This window comes from Coffea arabica, chromosome 5e, assembly GCF_036785885.1.
Source record: "Coffea arabica cultivar ET-39 chromosome 5e, Coffea Arabica ET-39 HiFi, whole genome shotgun sequence".
NCBI classification, from domain to species: domain Eukaryota; kingdom Viridiplantae; phylum Streptophyta; class Magnoliopsida; order Gentianales; family Rubiaceae; genus Coffea; species Coffea arabica.
Window position 1 is genome coordinate 43,250,428 of NC_092318.1, and position 19,157 is coordinate 43,269,584.

The following is a 19,157-nucleotide window of genomic DNA, read 5'->3' on the forward strand; positions in this document are numbered from 1 at the left end:
ATAGCATTCAAATTACATGAAGCAATTACTCAACTGCTAACTTCATACAGCAGGATCTAATGTAGCATTTTTAAGTTGACATTCCTTTCATTGCCACTGGGTAATAGTACAGCAATAACCATAATACATATGCAAATCACGACTAGCATTAGCCACTTTCTTGCTGCTTTCAATTTCCTAATTTCACTTTTGAGTGCCTTGTTCTCTTCTACAAACTTACACATTTCAATTTTCATGAAATTATTTTCTTCCTCATCTTTCCTCAAATTCTTCAAAATTCTCGCCATCATATTTTTTGTCATCTGTTGCATAGGTAGATCATACCACAAAAAATAATTGCAGGCTTTTGGGGTCTACAATGACCATTAATTCCAGCTATTAGTTGTAGTAAATTATATAATACATCAAAATATACAAGCAATATGTCGTGATTAATTGTAAAAATTACCCCATAATTTATGCATCCATGAAATCTTTTGCCTGGGTTCGCCAATGTCCATGAAGTTACAATTCTACATTTTTCACGGCAATGACAAATTACTATCTCATCCCTACTGTAGGATTCTACCCTCTCTCCCTTTACCCCTGTCGATTGCCCACTTGCTCGGCTATCCAGATTTGAGTGTTGGCTGCTATATCAACTTGAGGCGGAGTTGTCGAAGTTTCTACTTGATTGCATTTCATTTGCAAATATCCAAGTTCGACGACTTGCCCTAATTTCTATGAGCTCCTCTCTCAATTTTCAAAGGTTTCTTTTCCTTCATCGTGTCAAAGTTGCTATTATAATCCCTATAATTAGATAATTAAGCCTCTCATTCCAATTATATCCTTGATCCGCCGTGGAAAATACATAAAATGCGATGGCGCCGCCCAATAAGTCCTACATTGAACTCGATAAAATTGTTTGAGGACTAAATTGGTGAAAAAAAATCGTAAATGATGAAATTGATTTAAGTGAAAAAAGTTTAGGAATCAAATTGGCGATTTTTCCAAAAAAATTTTCACACACATAAACACATTTTCACATAGATAGACATATTTTCACACACTAAACCACTCACAGATACAAACACACACTCACTTTTTAAACTAGTCTACTAGAACTGAGAACGGAAATGATGTACTAGTACAACAAGAAGTGGAAAATGCACACATATGATATGGTGTCTGCAAACTTGCTCGGATTGTTATTTTTTCCCAAAAAATTTTTTATGTTTTATTGAACACATTTTTTAATTATTTTGTTATTATATATATTAAATCGTTATAGTATATTTTTTATAAAATTTTTAAAAAATAATAATTCAAATGGGCTTATATTTGATTGCATGACAAAAGAAAAAGTGGTGAAAAATATTATGAAAGCAAAAAGAATGGAATGCCCTGAATATGAGAAAATAATAAAATGTTGACGCATGCAAGTAAGTATTATTGTTAAGTAGCTCATATAATTTTGTTAAGTATTCATACATGGAGGCCCTGCTTTGGCTCATGTCTCATGCTGTTTCATGAACAATGAAATGTTTCTGTATCCCAGATTTCATCCCTTGTAATTTGTTTATTTATTTTTTTAATTTAAGTTGGATAATGGGTGTCTAACACAAATACTCAAACTGTCCAAAATATATGTGAATTTTTATTATCCAATCCAAAATTGACCCAATATCCAACTTACCCAACCCAGCCTCTCAAATTAGTGGGTGGATTGGGTGGGTTATTGGGTTTTGGGTATAATTGTCTGGTTTAGCCCAATTAACTTTTAAGTTTTGCCAGCCTCCTGAAACTGAAAATTTCAGGCATAACCGCGGCCAGCCCCTCGTCGTCGTCAGTAGAAACCCCAAACCACCGGCGCCTTTCCCACTGCCTGGTGCTCCTAAACCCACCACCCCTTTTCTCGCCGGAGTACGAAACCAATCGTTGATTATCCAACTAAACCTCCAACACACTCCTGCACTGATTATCCGGTTAACATCTTTCGAGAAAATTAAAAAAAAAAAACCCAGAAGAAAATAGAACAATGCCCCGAACTAGTACTGTAGATAACCCCGGTTGCCCTCCACTTCGAGCTTTAACCTTCGATAGTCTTGGCTTAATCAAAGGTACTAATACTAATTCAACTCAATTACTGCATTTTTAGTTATTTGTTCATTTATTCTTGTCAAAGTTAGTTTTTTTTTTGGGTGAAGATGTGATATACCTTCTGATTTTGAGCTCATGAATTTAGTATTTTTAATTTTTTGGGTTTTTTTTGTTGTTAATAGTTATTGAAGCTAGAGGGCAGGAAAAATCAGTTCCTAAGGTGGTGGAAACGTGGGGGGAACCTGATTCTACAAGAGCTATTGTTGCTGCATCGATTATCGACCGTTTGTCAGAACCTGTATGAATTTTGTGAATCGCTTGATTTGATTAAGTGTTCCTGTGACTGAAATGTTTGGTAGAATAATTTCACTTGGTAAAAGCTGTTCTCTTTGAAAATTTTATGCTTTTTTCAAGGAAAGTGGAGATTGTGGGTTAATTGGAACTGAATGCAAAATTGAATAATGAATTGTTGGATAAGAAGGTGTATAAATTTGGAGAAGTGCCCAGCTTGAACTTGAAATCTGTCAAACATACTTGCAAGTTTAATCACCATGTTAATTGTTGATGATGCTTTTCATTGGCCACGAAGAATTGTAAAAATGATGGAAGTATGAGGTGCACCATGCTTGCAGGCCTACTATTGCTTATGATTGATCGTTCTGCATAAGCAAAGCAAAATACAGGTTGCATTTACAATGGAAAATTCGACTTTTTTATTGGAGAATATAATTAGTGACTTTTTGTGGAGTTCTGCTACTGTATTTTACGTATATCTCTTCGCTTTTTGTAGGCATGTTTACTGTTAGCATGGGATATTTGGTGATAAGGGAGTAATCTCTATAAGCATGCATAAAACTGAAATATATCAGCATAAATTTACTTTTAACACGTTTTTGCTGTTATGATTTTCTATTAACTGCTGAAATGTAGTTGCAATAAAGTCTACACTTGTTTTGATTTGTTTTGCTAATCTGTTGCAGCTGTTAGGTGTTGCTCGAAAAAATGGTTTGGTGAGTCATTTCTCTTCACATATTAAACCAAGCGATTTGTCTACTTTCCCAAGTAACTCTTTCTGATTTCATGCCAATTTTTCAGATTGAAATTCTGAGTCCTGTCAATGGAAACCTTCAAGCTTCAATTCCCAATGCTAGTCAAACTGATGTATGTCCTGAAAGTGACGCCATTGTTGGTTTGCATTTGTTCAGGAAGCAGAGTATTGAGTCATCATCCAGGTAAGATCTTGACATGCTTTCTGTTAATGTAGAATTTTACTATATTGGTCTTGTTTACTTTCAAAAGAAGATAGTCGAGCGTACATGGACATACTTAAAACTCTGGTAGCCCATAAGCTGCAGTTTATTTGACACATCTTGCAATATGCTGTTATTCTTCAGTTTCATTTCTTTAATCCTATTCAATTTCTCTTTCCTTGTTTTAGATTATGTACCTTTCTTACATGTACAATTAAAGGGCGCACAACCATGAGGTCTATTGAAATCCCCCAATCACAAACAGATAGTATAGGTGATGCTACAGAGGCTACTTGGAATGCGTGTGGTTCTGGTGACATCTTATTTGCCAAAGTGGATGCAAGTGAATGCTATGCATTATTTGGAGGGTGAGTATTTGTAAGCTTCAATAGGATAGCATCCTTAATGCATTACTATAGAGAATGAATGAACTTTCTGGTGATTTGGTTGAAGGTCTCTGGAAACTTTCTCTTTTGTAATATAGGAAAGGAGTTGAGGTTAATATATGGGACCTTCACACAAGTTCAAAACTCTGGAATGCCAAATCTGTGAGTTTTTCCTTTCTGTATACGTGATTTATGTGAAAGACTTTCCTAAAGTTGCTGGCTGAGGCATTTGGTTGCGACTTTCTATCTTCTGCAGCCTGTTAAAAACAGCCTTGGCATATTTAGCCCAACATGGTTCACGTGTGCATCATTTTTAGGCAACGAAGATCACCGGAAATTTGTGTCAGGCACTAACTTTCACCAGGTATTTTCTAAAGGAATACAGTTTGATCATGCAGTCAGGTGCATGACTTTCACCTACATCAAGGATGTAATTTGTGCCTTAACTTTTTATAATTTTATATTCCACTAGAAGTACATTTCCTTCCTTCTTGATTGTTGGGTTTTGATATCTCTTAAGTACTTAGGGATCTCCATTTCTTGTTTTAAAGCAGATGTGACATGAGCAAGTGACTTTTGAATTCAGAGTTTCTCCACAATATTTCATCAATATTTTTGCGCTTTTTTTTGGCTCTTCTCATTTTTCAGAGATTTAAAGGGATGGCTCAATTTTGTGTTAAATGATAATAATCATGGTAATATTAGTAACAAGAGTTATATTTCTGTATTTATACCTACCATGAAATGCATTGCTACTTGTTTAACTGCTCTGTCGTGGTAAAAATCCTGTCAAGACTTCTATCTCTAGATTTTCTTCCCATACAGTAAACGAAAGGGAAGCTAAAATTTTTTAAAGCAATCTGCTCTTGTTTTGGTTAATTACACAATAGACTGTTCTTATGAGTTCTAAGTAAGTGTCCAGTGTGCTTTAGGGCAAAAGAACCAAGAGCCTAGCACTTTTTATGCACTGAAGTAAGTGATCTTTCTAAGTGCAAAAACTGGAAAAGCCAAAAAAGAAAATGATGCTTTTACAAATTTGGTCTTTGATTGATCTCTGCTGCTCTTTTAAACCATTGAATCTTTTTTCATCTAACTTTAACCTTTAATTAAGTTGCATAAAGAGTTGTCGGGTGAGAAGCATTGGTTAAGTGGTTATGAATAGGGAGAAAGCAAATGCCCTTTGTTTTGCAAACCTTAAAAGTGTGTTGCTTATAATTGTAGCCTTTCTGTCTTCATGGTAATCATGTTATGACAGAAGTTTCGTGGAAATTTGTGGTGTTATAGTTTGTTAGCGCTAAACTGAGTTGACTCGAGAAGCATGGTTTGTTGCCTACATGACGTAGTTGTGAATTTTAAAAACAAAAAATCCGGACTCTTCCCTGTTATTTTCTTTCGGGAGATCATATTTCTGCTGCCTGTTGTTGTCTCTGGCTGATCAGAAAAATTCTACATAATGATTTCTGCAGGTGCGTCTTTATGATGTTTCTGCTCAACGAAGGCCAATCATGTCATTTGACTTTCGAGAGACCGCTATCAAATCTGTTGCTGGAGACCTAGATGGACATGCAATTTATGTTGGAAATGGATCAGGAGACTTAGCTTCTTTTGATATTCGCACAGGTTTGGAGCTTCATGAGCATCTAATCTCATGCTTATCTTGTTTCATGTTCTTTTTATTGTTTGGTTGTATTTTTGCCCCATGACTGAGATTTGGTCCAAAAAATTATTGGTTGCCTACAAGTTATAAAGGCTGATATATGAAATTTTACGCTATTGAAAATATTTATTTGTGGTATCACACTGTGTCATCATAAGCATGCCTCTTAGATCTGTTTATGAGAGTTTTGGCTGGAGTGGAACATGAAGTATGAATGTAGAAGTAGCCATTGGCCCAAAATATTGATATTCTGTTTTTGAAAATTTTGGTCGATTAATTGTTCGTTTCAAATTAAATAAACTGGCAAAGATCAAGTACTTACATGTTTATACTCATTGATATGGGGTTTGTTCTTGGCTTCAGTTCTTATTACTCCCTTGTAGATTCTTGCTTAGTTTTGGTTCTCAAAAATTGAGCAGCCTAAAATCCACTGCCTGCATTTTGTTGAGTTCTCTATTGAAGTGAATGTTTGTGGGCAGTTTAACTTGGCCTCTCTTGGTGAGTGGGGTGAGCATTGAGGTCAAATTTGAATCGCCACATTTACGTGCTTGCAGTTGGGTTCTCAATTGATTCTGTTTATGCAGTTTTGGAATGTTTCCCTGATAGCCATGACTTTTTGTCTGTTTATTATTGATACAATGTGGAATTAGAAGTTTGGAATACTTAGTTTTGAATTTTCTGGTTGATATGTTTTGCATCAAGCTGGATCTATGGAAATTAGTCTTAAGTCGGGCTGTATCTATGAACAAAGGAAAAGACTGAAGATCGTCCATGGAGGGGAACAAGTGAAGCGTTAAATGAAATATGAGATTTTTTAATGGAAAAAAGTTGTGAATGGTTACATTACAATTTCTCATCTCAGACTAGGGATGTCAGATGGTTCCATTCCATATGTTAGTTGGTGCAAAAAGCAGGCTACAGTGCCAGCATGAATTGTTCTAGATAGTAGCTAATTGATGTTTACTTAAGAGGAGATAATATAGATTAGCTCTGTGTCTTTATTGTTTTTAGTTTTTAGATTGTTGAATATGGATTCCACTATCCCAAAAATAATATTACTGGTAATAATTGTTGTTAGTATATGAGATCAAGTCAAAGTCCATGTACTAGAGTCTACAACAGTATACTGAAATTATACTAGTGCTTGTAGGGATTTCTGTAGAAAATGCATTGAGTGCAGTATCATAAGCCTTTTCACTTTCCCTACAAGAGATTATTCTTTTAGGTTATTAAGGCAAGTGTCTTTTAATTGTTTATGTTAATAATTTGATTTTATCAACCTCTTTTACTCATCCCCAAATAAATAAATAAATAAATAAGTATATAAAGAAAAGATTCATTGCACCTCCGAAATCAGTGCTGTGGCCTTTTCATATATCTTGGCTAAGCTGTCTTCATCCATATTATTACTTATACCATATTTAGTGTCACTAATTCACATCTTCTCATTTATTTAATTCACTTGCGAATTCTTTTATTTCTCATGATCCCTAAGTCACAAGATGTAGTCTGCACCGGGCTTTTTTTTAGAGAAGCCTGGAATTGCTCTGTGTTTGATGAATCAGTCAAGTTTAATGTTTGATTTTTGTGTATCTCAGGGAAACTGTTGGGAAGCTTCATTGGGAAATGTTCTGGAAGTATTAGATCCATAGTGAGGCATCCAGAACTTCCTGTGATAGCATCCTGTGGTAAGTATTGTTTCTTCTTTAACTCCAGACAAAAGTTCCCATTACACTTTTGAAATGTCAAATTTTTTTCCTGGGGAGGGGGAAGAGTGGGGGCAGGTGTTTGGCTAATTTCTCCTTGTGACACCCTGTCCTCCAAAGCATTAGAGGCCCTGTGTGGGCGGAAAGCAATGGTATCAGACCCATTGTAATCCATAGTTTGTTGTATCATGAAAGATATCTTAAGCCATCCTCTCATTTTCAATTTTGATGTAGCTGAACCGGAGTAGCAGCTCTTAGACAGTTGCAGCTGATTCCAAGAATTGTCTTTTCACGAGTTTGATTGCTAACATAATGTACTCTTTTCAGGGTTGGACAACTATCTGCGCATTTGGGATATAAATTCACGACAACTTTTGTCTCCGGTAATTTTTGAGACTATTAGTTGTAAAGTTGTTGATGATCTCAGTTCAAAAACTCTTTCCTTTTTGCTATCATCAATATGCATGTTATTTTTCCCCCCTCCCTATCTGCATGTCAGGTTAATATTCTGTTTAGTTAAATTTGTATCCTGTTGCGTCCTCCTTTCATTGAGATGTGGAGGAATAACCTCTGCTACCTAATTCTGTGGGTTACACCTTGCTGAGAAGATAGTACTAATTTACTGGGAAATTTTGCTTATGTATGTGTACTATTCTAAGGACAGCTATTTTCACACAAGTGCGGCTATTGTTTGATAGGTTTTTCAGTAGAATCTTTGTTTTCTCTATGAAATCTGCTGAAGTTTGACTGTGTAGGGGATTTTCGTTAATGAGGAAGGTCTTATTTTTGTTGTTCATTTGAATGATTCCTGATTCCATGAACTAACTTGGATTAAAGAAGCTGAATGGTTTAATTGGAAACAAGCATTAAGATAATGTGACAAGTCAAACTGGATAACAAATTTAGCTATGTTGGCCGTCTAGAGTAACATGTCATTGGTTGAGGGCTGCAGTGGTTCCTTGTTCAAATTTGGAGTATATATACGTCTTAAGAAATGCAGGCATAGCTTATCACTGGCTTTTGTTTCCTTTTTTATTATAGCCCTCCTCCCACCCCACTTGGTTTCATTAAATCCATGGAGAACTAGCTCTATGCAAGTCCCTTCCCCTCTTTAAAGTTCTAAACTGGAGGTGTTGAAGCATTTGTATCTTGAAATCAATTTTGTTTGGACTTGACCTTCAACAATACATTTAGGTCTTACATTTTGAGGCCAATTAATTAGGAGGCCTTCTGGAGCTAGGAGGGTGTGTGAAAATAAAGTTGTGAGTAAAATGGGAATATGGTGCTATTTTTATTCAGGATTCACTTTTCAAACCCATTTTTCTTTGTTGAACAATTTTTTTTTCAGTATTTTAACTTTTTTCTTTCAATGTTTTATGCAGGTTTTCTTGAAGCAGCATCTTCACGATGTTGTTTTTGATTCTTATTATAGAAATGGAAGTGAGTCTATTCTCTTTTGTTAATGTTGCTTATGTTGAAACTGCAATGTGGACTGATCTCAATTGGTGTGTGATTCAGAGTGCACAAATTGAGCATCTCTGGATATGAAGTGATTTTTACACATTTTCCAGCTTGCTGCTATAAACTTTTTCTGCTGGGTGTGGGTAGTGTTGCATGTTATAGATGAAGACTTAGGATTAATTCTTTTTCCCCATGAAGAACTGTTTCCATTTTATGAGCGAACCAAGTCTCTGTTCTGTATTAGTCTCCTTTTCCCTGGTTTAGTTTTTCCCCATCTTATCCCTTGTTCATATAATTTGACTACAAAAAGTGGCCTGTTCGGTAGAAAGCTCCAATATTATAGTAACATTGTATTTAAAAATTGCCCAAGAGCCAGCTCAGCTAGTAGGGCTGGAGGCTGACAAAATAAAAAAGTTTTGAGATGGAATTTTGCTTGTGCAGAAGAAGTTGCTCCTGCTGATTTGCCACAACAGGAACAAGCTCCAGACAACATATCAGATGGAACTGATGAAGGTGCACTACCTGCGAAACGGAAAAAGGCATCCACAATGCACAAGGGAAACAAAAATCTCAAGTCAAGGAAAATAAGCAAGAACAAGGATCTGCTGCCTCAGCCAAAAGATTTCAGTGAAATACCAGATAGAGTTGCTGAGGAAATGGTATCAGTGAAACGTAAAAAGGCATCTAAAGTACACAGTGGAAGCGAGAAAGTCAAGAAAAAAATAGGAAAGAACAGCGATTTGCCATAGAGTGATGAGTTCCTTAATTAATGAGCTGCTTAACCTGTCAGTTGGAGATGAGATGCATCAGGGTCAGTTTTTGCTCTGGGATCATAAATGTAAATCCTCGGTTCCTGTTGGATAGGATGCATGCTGTAAGTTGTTAGCAGATTGAAATACTCAACCTCAGCTCTGGAGGGTAGATGGATCCTAGATGTTTGGCTTCTATAGATTCCTTTTGACTGTAGGATCTCAAATTTTGACTCTCAGCATTTCATGCTCAAAAATCTGCTTCTAAAATGATTGTTTTATTCACTTTGTTTTCTTGTCTGTTCCATTTCTGCCTCTGATTCTGATTGTGGTTATCTGTAAAGGGATGATATCAGAAACCTCCTTGGAAGTTTCTCCTAATATCACTTGGCTCCCTTGAGCTTTTAAAAATATCATTTACCTTCTCTAGTAATTGTAAAAAGATTACATTAATCCTCTATTGATACATAATTCACATGTCAAACAGATGAAGCCCAAAAATTGAAAAAAAGAAAACAAAAGTCACTTTCTTCTCTTTTTTTTTCTTCGATATCCTTTCTTACTCATTTTTTTGGATGACTATGCAATATCTTATTTGTAAATTATAATAAATTGAATTTTGTTTAATTTTTTTCCTTTTTGTGATTGTGAAAGAGTTTGATATAATTTATTTACTTATTTTGAGTTGATTTTTATAATGATCATAACAATTTGAAAGTTTGGGCACTAGTTGAGAAGAAGTTGAAAAAAAATATAAAAAGTTCATAAGAAATCGGTTTTGAGTTTATAAGAGTTAAATTGGTACAAGTGTATTTCGTTGCAAATATTTCTTTTATTTTTAAATTTATATTTTTATAAGTTATAGCATTATGATGTGGTAGTACTAGTATAGATTGTTTTATCAATAATTATTTTCTTGAAGTAAACGAAGTGGTTTAGGAATATTTTTATTTAGCAAATAAAAGAGGGTCAATTGATCATAATATTATTATTAAATGCCCAAAAAGTCTGTCAAATATGGTGGCTAGGTTTGGTGGTATCAATATATGCCCATTGCGCGGAGTAGGTGTGACGGGTAGGGAAATTTTTTTTTTTTTTTAAATCTTTCTGGCCATCGCGCAATGTAGGAACGGCCAAAGAATTCAAAAATATTTTTTTAAAAATCTAACTAGGTGTCATGCCATGTAGGAGCGAAAGCCAAACAATTCAAAAAGACTTTTTTTAAAAATTTTTTAAAATCAAAAATTTTAAAAACAATCCAAACAATTTGATAAAATTTTTAAAAACAAACACTAGCCTCGCGTAGCATTTTAAAGGATGCAATGTAGAAGTTTTAAAAATTTGATCCGATTATTAAAGGATTTAGGGTTTTCTTAAAGAATTAGGATTTACCATTTTAGCAAGCTTAAGTTATATAACATGCTTAAGTTATTATGATTTGTTAATTTTAAGAAATGATTTAATAATATGATTTAAGTGATAGCATAATGGATGGAAGTATTGCTTAATATTGATATGATTTTTTAATTTTAACTTTATCATCTATAATTCACATAAAATGTTAAAGGAATCGTAATTGTGTCAAAAAATGAAAAATTACAACACATATTGCAATTTATATATTTAATTTTTTTATATAAAATGCAATCTCATATTGCAAAAGGTTCTTGTAATATCCATCCTAAATAATACTGTAGTAAGAGATTAACACAAAAGGGGAAGACAGAAATGCAACACAATGCCAACAAAGCACAGATCCAAACAATCAAAGCATAATCATCAATCAAGATAGGCTAAAACAAACATCAACCATAAATTATACTTAAATAAAATCATAACTATGACAAGAAACATCTTTGATTTAAGATTCACAGACTTTATAAGCTGCTTTTAGAGTACGCATTAATTTACCAAAAAGAAACAAATTCAACATAATTAAGTCACCAATCCTTATAACATGCTGCTTTTTATTTTAAATACTCATAGAGTGCTTAAATTATTAACTTAACTAAATCTAAACCCTAATTAATTCATAATTAAATGTCAAGAGTGATAAAATTAGCAAAATAATACCATCATTAGCATATAAATGAAGGCTAACTATCACTTTTTTTTATTGCTAAAACCAACATTAACAAAATTTTTTCCCTACATTAAATCCATGATGGGATATTTTCTGAATAAGAAAAAGAAAAAATCTACAACAGGTAAAACACTAAAAATACAAAACCTTTGGCATTTTACAGTTGCATTCAATGGGCAACAAGAACATTAAGACTACTACTATCGCTAATCGGGCCGGGCTCCTGGGCATGACCAGTAACATTCGGGCCAACAAAGAGAGGACCCTTAGCTGCCACGAGTTTCTTCCTCTGAGGGCAGCGAGGACCATAGATCCGGGCCGAAAAGCAAGGAGAAGAGGGCCCGTCAGAAGGCCCAATCTGTGGCGGAGTTGCTGGTCGTGGAGGAGACGAGATCTGAGTTGGCTTTGAGTCAACCCGGTGAGTTCTGGCGCTGATTCGCGAGTCTCTCAGTTGGGCTAATGCCCCAGGCTTTAAGTACCGGAGATACGCAGGCGATTCCCCCCTTCTTGGAGCTTGTCTCCTGGTGCGGCTGGTCATGGTTAACGATGGAGTTGCGGGAAGTATCTGGTCTGGGTGGGGTTTTTTGGGTTGCGGGGTGGGCAGTGGGCTAGGGGATGGGGGAAGTGCGTGTTTTGGAGGGTGTGGGAGTGTGTGAATATATACAGAAGAAATGCGTGGGTAGGGGGCGGGGGAGGCGGGAAGATAAGGAGGGAAAGAAGGGAGAGGGAAAGGGAAACAAGGGCTGATTTTGAATTATTAAAAAAAATGAGAAAAAATGTTAGGAAGGATATTTTAAGCTTTCGAGCGCGGGATGCAATGCGATGGAGAAACGGTCTTTGACTATTGTGGAGTAAATAGTACGGAGTCGGTTTTGCCTTCGATTGAGGAATGAGGAAGAGAACTGATTCTTTGATAAGTATTGTACTATTGTCATCTCTTGGGATTTTTTGGTATTTGAAAATGTTTATGTTTGGCATTTTTAGCATATTTTTTAGACAATCAAACGTATTTTTGAAATTCATATAGTAGGATTATATTAGATTATTTTATAATTTCGTGTGTGTACGAGTAGACAATAAAAAAAAGTGAGAGAATTATTGGATTTTTAAATTTGTGGTATAGAGTTACATTCGAAATTTTCATAATTCTATCTATTTATGAACATTGATTAAGGAATTGCATCGAACATAAGTTATATGTGTTTTATTTTTTAAGAAAAACAAAGATTTTCTCCTTTCTTTTTTCCCTTATGGTTTTGGCCTTTTGGATGATTCTAGCTAAAGTAATCTTTAAATTAGGGCTGCAAACATGTTTAGTTATAGATTTTATGAAAATTTTGATATCATTAATTAGTGCAAGGCAATTCCTTTCTTTGAATGTTACAACTAAAATAATTTTTAAATTGGGATTGAAAATGAATCGAACTCAATTCAAATGTTTGCGAATCAACTTACTCAATTGATTCTTTGATAAGTATTAATCATCTCTTGGATCTTTTTTTGGGTTAGTTTTTTTTTGGAATTATTTTTGAAATATTTTATTTTAACAATGTAGGTAAAAAACTTTTATTGTAAATGAGTTATTTTTAAGCTATTTTTTATATTTTTGAGGTTGTTTGTATTTTTGTATTAATGTAATATTGTATATGAAAAATTTGTTTTTCAAAAAATGATCAATCCAAACAGAAAATGTTTTATATTTGGCATTTTTAACATAATTTGTAGACAATCATACGTGTTTTTCAAATTCATGTCATAGTTTATATTAGATTATTTTATAATTTCGTGTGTGAGTAGGCAATAAAGAAAAAAGTAAGATAATTATTGGATTTTTTAAATTTGTGGTATAGAGTTACATTTGAAATACATTCAAAATTTGTGGTATAGAGTTCATAATTTTATCTATTTATGAACACCAATTAAGGAATTATGCTGAACATAAATTATATGTGCTTTTATTTTTTAAGAAAAAAAAATTTCTCCTTTCTTTTCCCCTTATAATGGTTTTGGCCTTGTAGATTCAATGCACCTTAATTTCTTTACACTATTCTAGTTAATGTAATCTTTAAATTAGGGTTGCAAATAAGGGTGTATTCGAGGTGAGTCGAGCTCGAGTACTGCTATACTCGAGCACGATCGAGTCAAAGAATCTCAGCTCGAGCTTAAGCTTGATAGAGTCCTTAAAAGCTCAAGACTCGACTCGATAAGGTTTCAAGCCTTATCGAGTTGAGTAAACTAATCAATCGAGCTTTTTGATCAATCTTATAAATTCAATATAAATTATACCCATAGCGGTCATTTTATAATTATAATACATATATATTATTTAAATTATACTACTCGACAAGTAACTCGTCAAGCCATAAGCTGCAAAAATTCAAACTCGAACTCGACTCGAATGTATGCTCGAGTAACTCGAGACTCGGCTCGAACTCGATTTGATCGAGTTCAAGCCAAATCATTGATCGAGCTGCTCGCAAGCTACTCGCGAGCAGCTTGGCTCGCATGAATCCCTAGTTGCAAACGTGTTAAGTTATAAATTTTTATGAAAATTTTGATATAAGTAATTAGTATATGGCAATTCTTTTCTTTGAATGTTGCAGCTAAAATAATTTTTAAATTGGGGTTGAAAATGAATCGAACTCAATCAAAATGTTTGTGAGCCTACTTGGCCAAAGTTTGAGCTTGAATTCCATTGACCAAATTTCAATCAAGCTCAAAATAGCTCATATAAATGAGTTGGACGCGATCATAGAACATAGTAAACTTTACATATTTTCATTGTATGTAATTTCAGTAGAATATCCAAGAATTAAACCTTATTACTAAATTACCCAACTATTGGATGAACTTTCAAAGAGACAAAGAATACTCCAACAAATACAAAACAGAAGCCGTTTCTTCTGTCTCCTTATCCTTTTCATCGTTTTTTTGTCTCTTCTCAAAATTCTCTCCGCTTCCTTCATTTTTTCTCATCTCGATTACTTTTGTTCCTTTTCAGACCTCTGTTCTGATTGCCATCCAAAGCTAGTTTAGCTGTGCCATGGCTAACCACATTGTCATTCTTTGTGAGACAAGAAAAGGATACAACGGATCTTTTGTCATATCCCCCGTGTTGCTCTTCGTCTCATTTTTTATTCTATTATTATTATTTTTCATAAATATCATGTTTTAGTTTTTTTTTATTTTCTTAAAATCCAATAACTATTAATTGAATAAAAAATAAATACAACAGTATAAAAAATAATATATAATGAAAATTTTAAAAATAAGTAGAAAATTCATTTAAAAAATCTCAATTTTTTATGCATTTTGATTTTTAACTTTGTTAAATATTGTGCATTATTCAGTTAATAGTCATTAGATATTAAGGAAACCAAAAAGAACTAAAATACGATGTTTACGAAGGAAAAATAACAATATAATAAAATGCAGGACAGAAGATTCATTGCGAGAAACGGATCATAGCTAACTCAAGTTTTGCATTCCTGCAACAATTTAAGTATAAGCAAAATATTAGCAACAGGTTGGATCTTCGTCCTTCTCCACCCTTGTTTAGCCTTCATCATGGCATGTTCTTATAAGTCACAAAGTTCTGCTTCCAATTAAGGCTGAGCTTTTTACATCGTCTATCCCTGCCCAAGCTACAATCAGGAGGCCTTTAGATCCTAACTACAATGCCCAAAACCCACCATTCTTCTGCATAACTTCTTCACTTTCCTGTTGTATTAATCTTGATATTTCCATCATTCCGTCAGGTCATTTTTCCGTCGATGCTCACATAATTTTTGTTGTTGATATTATGGATCACATTGGGGGTTGTTATTCAACACCTCATGAATATAATGACTGCCTTTTCGCCTTCCATATTTGCCACAAAAGATTTGCTTTTAGCTTTATGCCATCTTTTCCTTCTTTACCTTTTTGCATCCTTCAAACTTGAGGGAAAAAAGATATCCTTCTTGAATAACAGTTACATCGTTCTTGTTCTGAATGCATGGCATTTTTAACTTCACGAAATCAATCGAAGTTTTAGACCCCAAATAAATGATGCAAAAACAGTTAGATCCGAATCCAGTTAATTCTAAACATAGAAGTAGAATTTCGAGCTGATAAATTTCTCTTTTCCTCTCTAGTTTCAATCTATATTCACGTGGACCTTGAAAGGAGCTAATTCATTTAGCCGTTTTCTTTCATGGCAAAGTTGGGAGGCCAACAAACAAGATAACAAAAACCTTAGTCGGATTAATGATTTTTTTTTTTTTTACAAAACCTGAAAATATTATTGATTCTTGATATTTATTACGCTTACGCTCACTATAATTTTGACTGAAGCCACACCTTATTGTAATGTATCGTGCCATAAGGATAAATTAACAAGGGAAAACCATGGACTGATTTGGCCACTTAAGTCTCTCCTTGGATGTAGATTCTCCAGTTTGCATTCTTATCCAGACTTTCCTAAAAATGTTGGAAGTAGAAATAGGATAGAAATTATCATGTCGATAAAAAAAGGAAAAAAAAAAGAATGATCAGCGTGTTCAAATTGAAAAAGAGATCTTCAGGCCTCCTATTTTCCCTTCATTCATTAATTTGGTCACTTTCAGTCGGAACACTCCCCTTGCGCCAAAGGAGACTAAACCAGCATGCCAAATTTAAATTTCGTTTTGGCTTCCCTTAACATCAAAGAGGAGTAGGGGACCCTCTAAAACTTGTTCAATATACAAACAAGCATATTAATATACTTAGTCAAAGGATGACATTTTTTTTTATGGACAGCTAGGGAATATTATTCCTATATCAGGCCCTAACTAATAATCTAAGAAATGCCAGTACAAGTTCTTTTTTTTTTGGCTGGTTCTGGTCAAGGTTCCCATCTCCTATTGCATCTCTTGATAGTGACTTTATCTTCTTACTTTTCCTTTAGAAGAACGTTTATGATATGATGTGGCTTCTACAGTCTAGAAGCATAAAATACGAAGTAATCTACACAAATATCCTCAAGATTGTCACATCTGAATTAATTGAACTTTTTTATGCTAATTAATTAGGTTAATTCATGATCTGATCACAACATAGTTATCAGTTTTCTGAAACTTGAAAGCATCGGGCATAACTAATCTTTAATTGATATTTGAGGAAAGTGTTTAAAGATTTGGGGTGTTTAGGACATCATCTATTCATCTCAAGTTGTCTCATAGTTAGTGATTTGTTGTAATGAAAATAAGATACTGCTTATGCCCTAAAAAGTTTATCCTGGGACTTGAGGAACAAAAATTGAGGCATTGGAAGCCAAGTCAAAATAGTTAGGCTGTGACTTATGTTTACCTATTAAAATTTGAGTTTGTCAAGGAATTATGATACCAGTTTTATTGTGTCAGTCAACTGCAAGATATACCTTAGAATGCTATTTAAGCATAACTTTGAGATGGGATTAGGTTTAGAGTTTCCTTTCATTCACAGTATGACAATTTTTTAAGGATAAAATATCAAGAATGCCCCTAAACTATGTTAATTGTGTACTTTTCATTCCTCACCTATTTCAAGTCTCAAGTTGGTTTCTCAACAATTAAAAGTGTCAAGTTTTAATTCTTCAATTTATCTCCGTTACTAGGGCTGATGGATCAAAGTAAAAATTTTGGCAGATAAAACAAAAAAAAAATGGACTACGAAATCCAAATTTGACAATTTAATTGTTGATGAGTCAATTTAAAATTTAAAGTAGATAGGGGTCAAAATTTAACAATTAGAATAGTTTAGGAACTCCATAAAAAATTTACCCAAAGGATTAACTCCACTTTACACCCCTGAACTTGTATCATTTTTTCAATTTACGCCATAAACTCTTAATTTTGGACACTTTCACCTTAAATTCTCAAGTTTGTCTTATTTAAGTCCAATCAATAATTATGTTCACAGAATTAATGAGATAATGGGCCGTGAAAATTAACAATGACAATGACTATTTTGTTCCAACTATGATCTCTTAACTTTTTTGACTATAGCATATCATCATTTATTTATATGGTCTCAATTACTAATATTGTTGGCAAAATTAATGAAATAAAAGATGATGCAAATTAGTGATAATGTATTATTTTATTTTTGCTATAATACCTTGGTACCTTTTTATTACTTTTGGTATATTATGATTGATTTATTAGATCCTCTATACCGTTAACTTTGCAAGAGTTGTCATTGACTAGACTTAAATAGGATAAACTGGAGAGTTTAAGATGTGAAGTATCCAAAGTAAGAAAGTGATATAAGTTCTCAAGTTCAGGATGTAAAGTATCCAAGGTCAGGAAGTGATATAAATTATAAGGGTGCAAAGCGGAGTTTGTTCTTCACCCAATATATAATTGGTGAAAAGTGTGCGTTAAAATGGAAAAATATTGAATTTAATCCACCTTAAATTCACCTGTCGGACATCTCTGTCATTCACCAAGGTGACCGTTTGACCGGTTTGATTAAGGCCTAGTATGTGACAAAGGAGTATGACCTAAACCAAAACTAGGGATGGCAACAGGCAGCGTTGTGCACGGGGAGGTTGCTCACTAATTCCCCCTACCGTTTCCCTATCCTACCCGGGGCACCCACAGGGCTAATCAAAATTTATTATATAATTTTACTATAATCAAATTTTAGCAAATAGTCAAATATTAAAATATTAATACATTATCAAGTTATTATTCATTATAATTTTACAATTAAAATTCATAAAAATAATTAAACAAAAGCTATTTGAATACAATCCAATATGATGAAACAAATACAACTAAAGTAATCAAATTTTTACTTTTGATACAAATACAATTACTAAGTCATTATTTTTTTTGAGAAAAAAGTTTTATTATGTTAAGTGTAAAACGTATTAGTAAATTTAGTATAACTAATTAATAATTTCTATTAGTAGACATGTATAATTATTAGTATAATTAATAATATCAATTACATATACTAATATACATGTATAATACATATAACTAATAATATTATTATCATAAGTTTGTAATTAATTAAATTAAATATTATATATAATTATATACATATATATTTATATATTTGTTAATTTTTTTTAAAATGGAGGGAAAATTCCCTACCCACCCCCCCCCCCCCCCCCCCCCCCCCCCACCTCAACTCTCATCGCATTAGTTTCCCGTAGGCACCTACCCCAATTGTCGTCCTAGCGAAAACCATCTATTCAATTAGTTTTTGCCTAAAGGACTGGATGGTCCAGTGACCTTTTTAACTTGTGGCGACCACGTTCTTCTGACATCATCATATTCACTACCACGTCGTTTTGGGCTTTCCAATCGGAGCACGTGATTACCGCAAATACAAGTGGTGGCGTAGCAAGTGGACCTGCGGAAGTGCACAAATGGCCTCGAAAGCTTCCTCTGTGGCAGCTGACCTATAGCATTTTTCCACTATGGGATTATCTGGAAATATCTGCAAATGAATCTCAAAATTGGTCCTTTTGCCTTCTATTACAAATAAAAGTTATAGGGTTAAAATTTTAGGAAATAGAAACTAAAAGGAAATAACATAAAATTTTCTAGCAAATTTGTCGTCCGTTAGGATCTCAAAATTATAAAGGGTGAAATTTGTAACATTTTGATTTTGAAGATACACTTCTCCTCATAAAACATAAGAACTCTTTGGATAGTTAAATTTTTCACATAATATTTCGCTTAGATCATAAATATATTTTTCAATCTACCTTTTAATATTCTCAACTATCTTTTTATCTAATATATATCATATCACAAAAAATGCTATAGTA

The 19,157-nt window shown here is 33.7% G+C and overlaps 2 protein-coding genes across 4 annotated transcripts; one reads left to right on the forward strand and one right to left on the reverse strand.

The window, feature by feature from the left end:
- Window positions 1-1,794: 1,794 nt before the first annotated feature.
- LOC140006582 (ribosome biogenesis protein NSA1-like) lies at window positions 1,795-9,573 on the forward strand. Of its 3 annotated transcripts, XM_072048710.1 has the most exons (12): window positions 1,795-2,099; window positions 2,262-2,377; window positions 3,060-3,089; window positions 3,175-3,311; window positions 3,518-3,697; window positions 3,814-3,877; window positions 3,972-4,079; window positions 5,182-5,335; window positions 6,971-7,060; window positions 7,406-7,461; window positions 8,461-8,518; window positions 8,981-9,573. In XM_072048710.1, exons 1-12 carry the CDS (start codon window positions 2,018-2,020, stop codon window positions 9,286-9,288), a joined length of 1,383 nt encoding a protein of 460 aa, XP_071904811.1. In that variant the 5' UTR covers window positions 1,795-2,017; the 3' UTR covers window positions 9,289-9,573. The 3 variants fall into 3 exon arrangements, with proteins under 3 accessions (XP_071904811.1, XP_071904812.1, XP_071904813.1); XM_072048711.1 differs by lacking the exon at window positions 3,060-3,089 and having other exon boundaries at window positions 1,877-2,099; window positions 8,981-9,505; XM_072048712.1 differs by lacking the exon at window positions 8,461-8,518 and having other exon boundaries at window positions 1,877-2,099; window positions 8,981-9,159.
- Window positions 9,574-11,540: 1,967 nt separating this feature from the next.
- On the reverse strand, window positions 11,541-11,909 carry LOC113687432 (uncharacterized). Its single transcript, XM_027205042.2, has one exon. It carries the CDS (start codon window positions 11,907-11,909, stop codon window positions 11,541-11,543), a length of 369 nt encoding a protein of 122 aa, XP_027060843.2.
- Window positions 11,910-19,157: the final 7,248 nt, after the last annotated feature.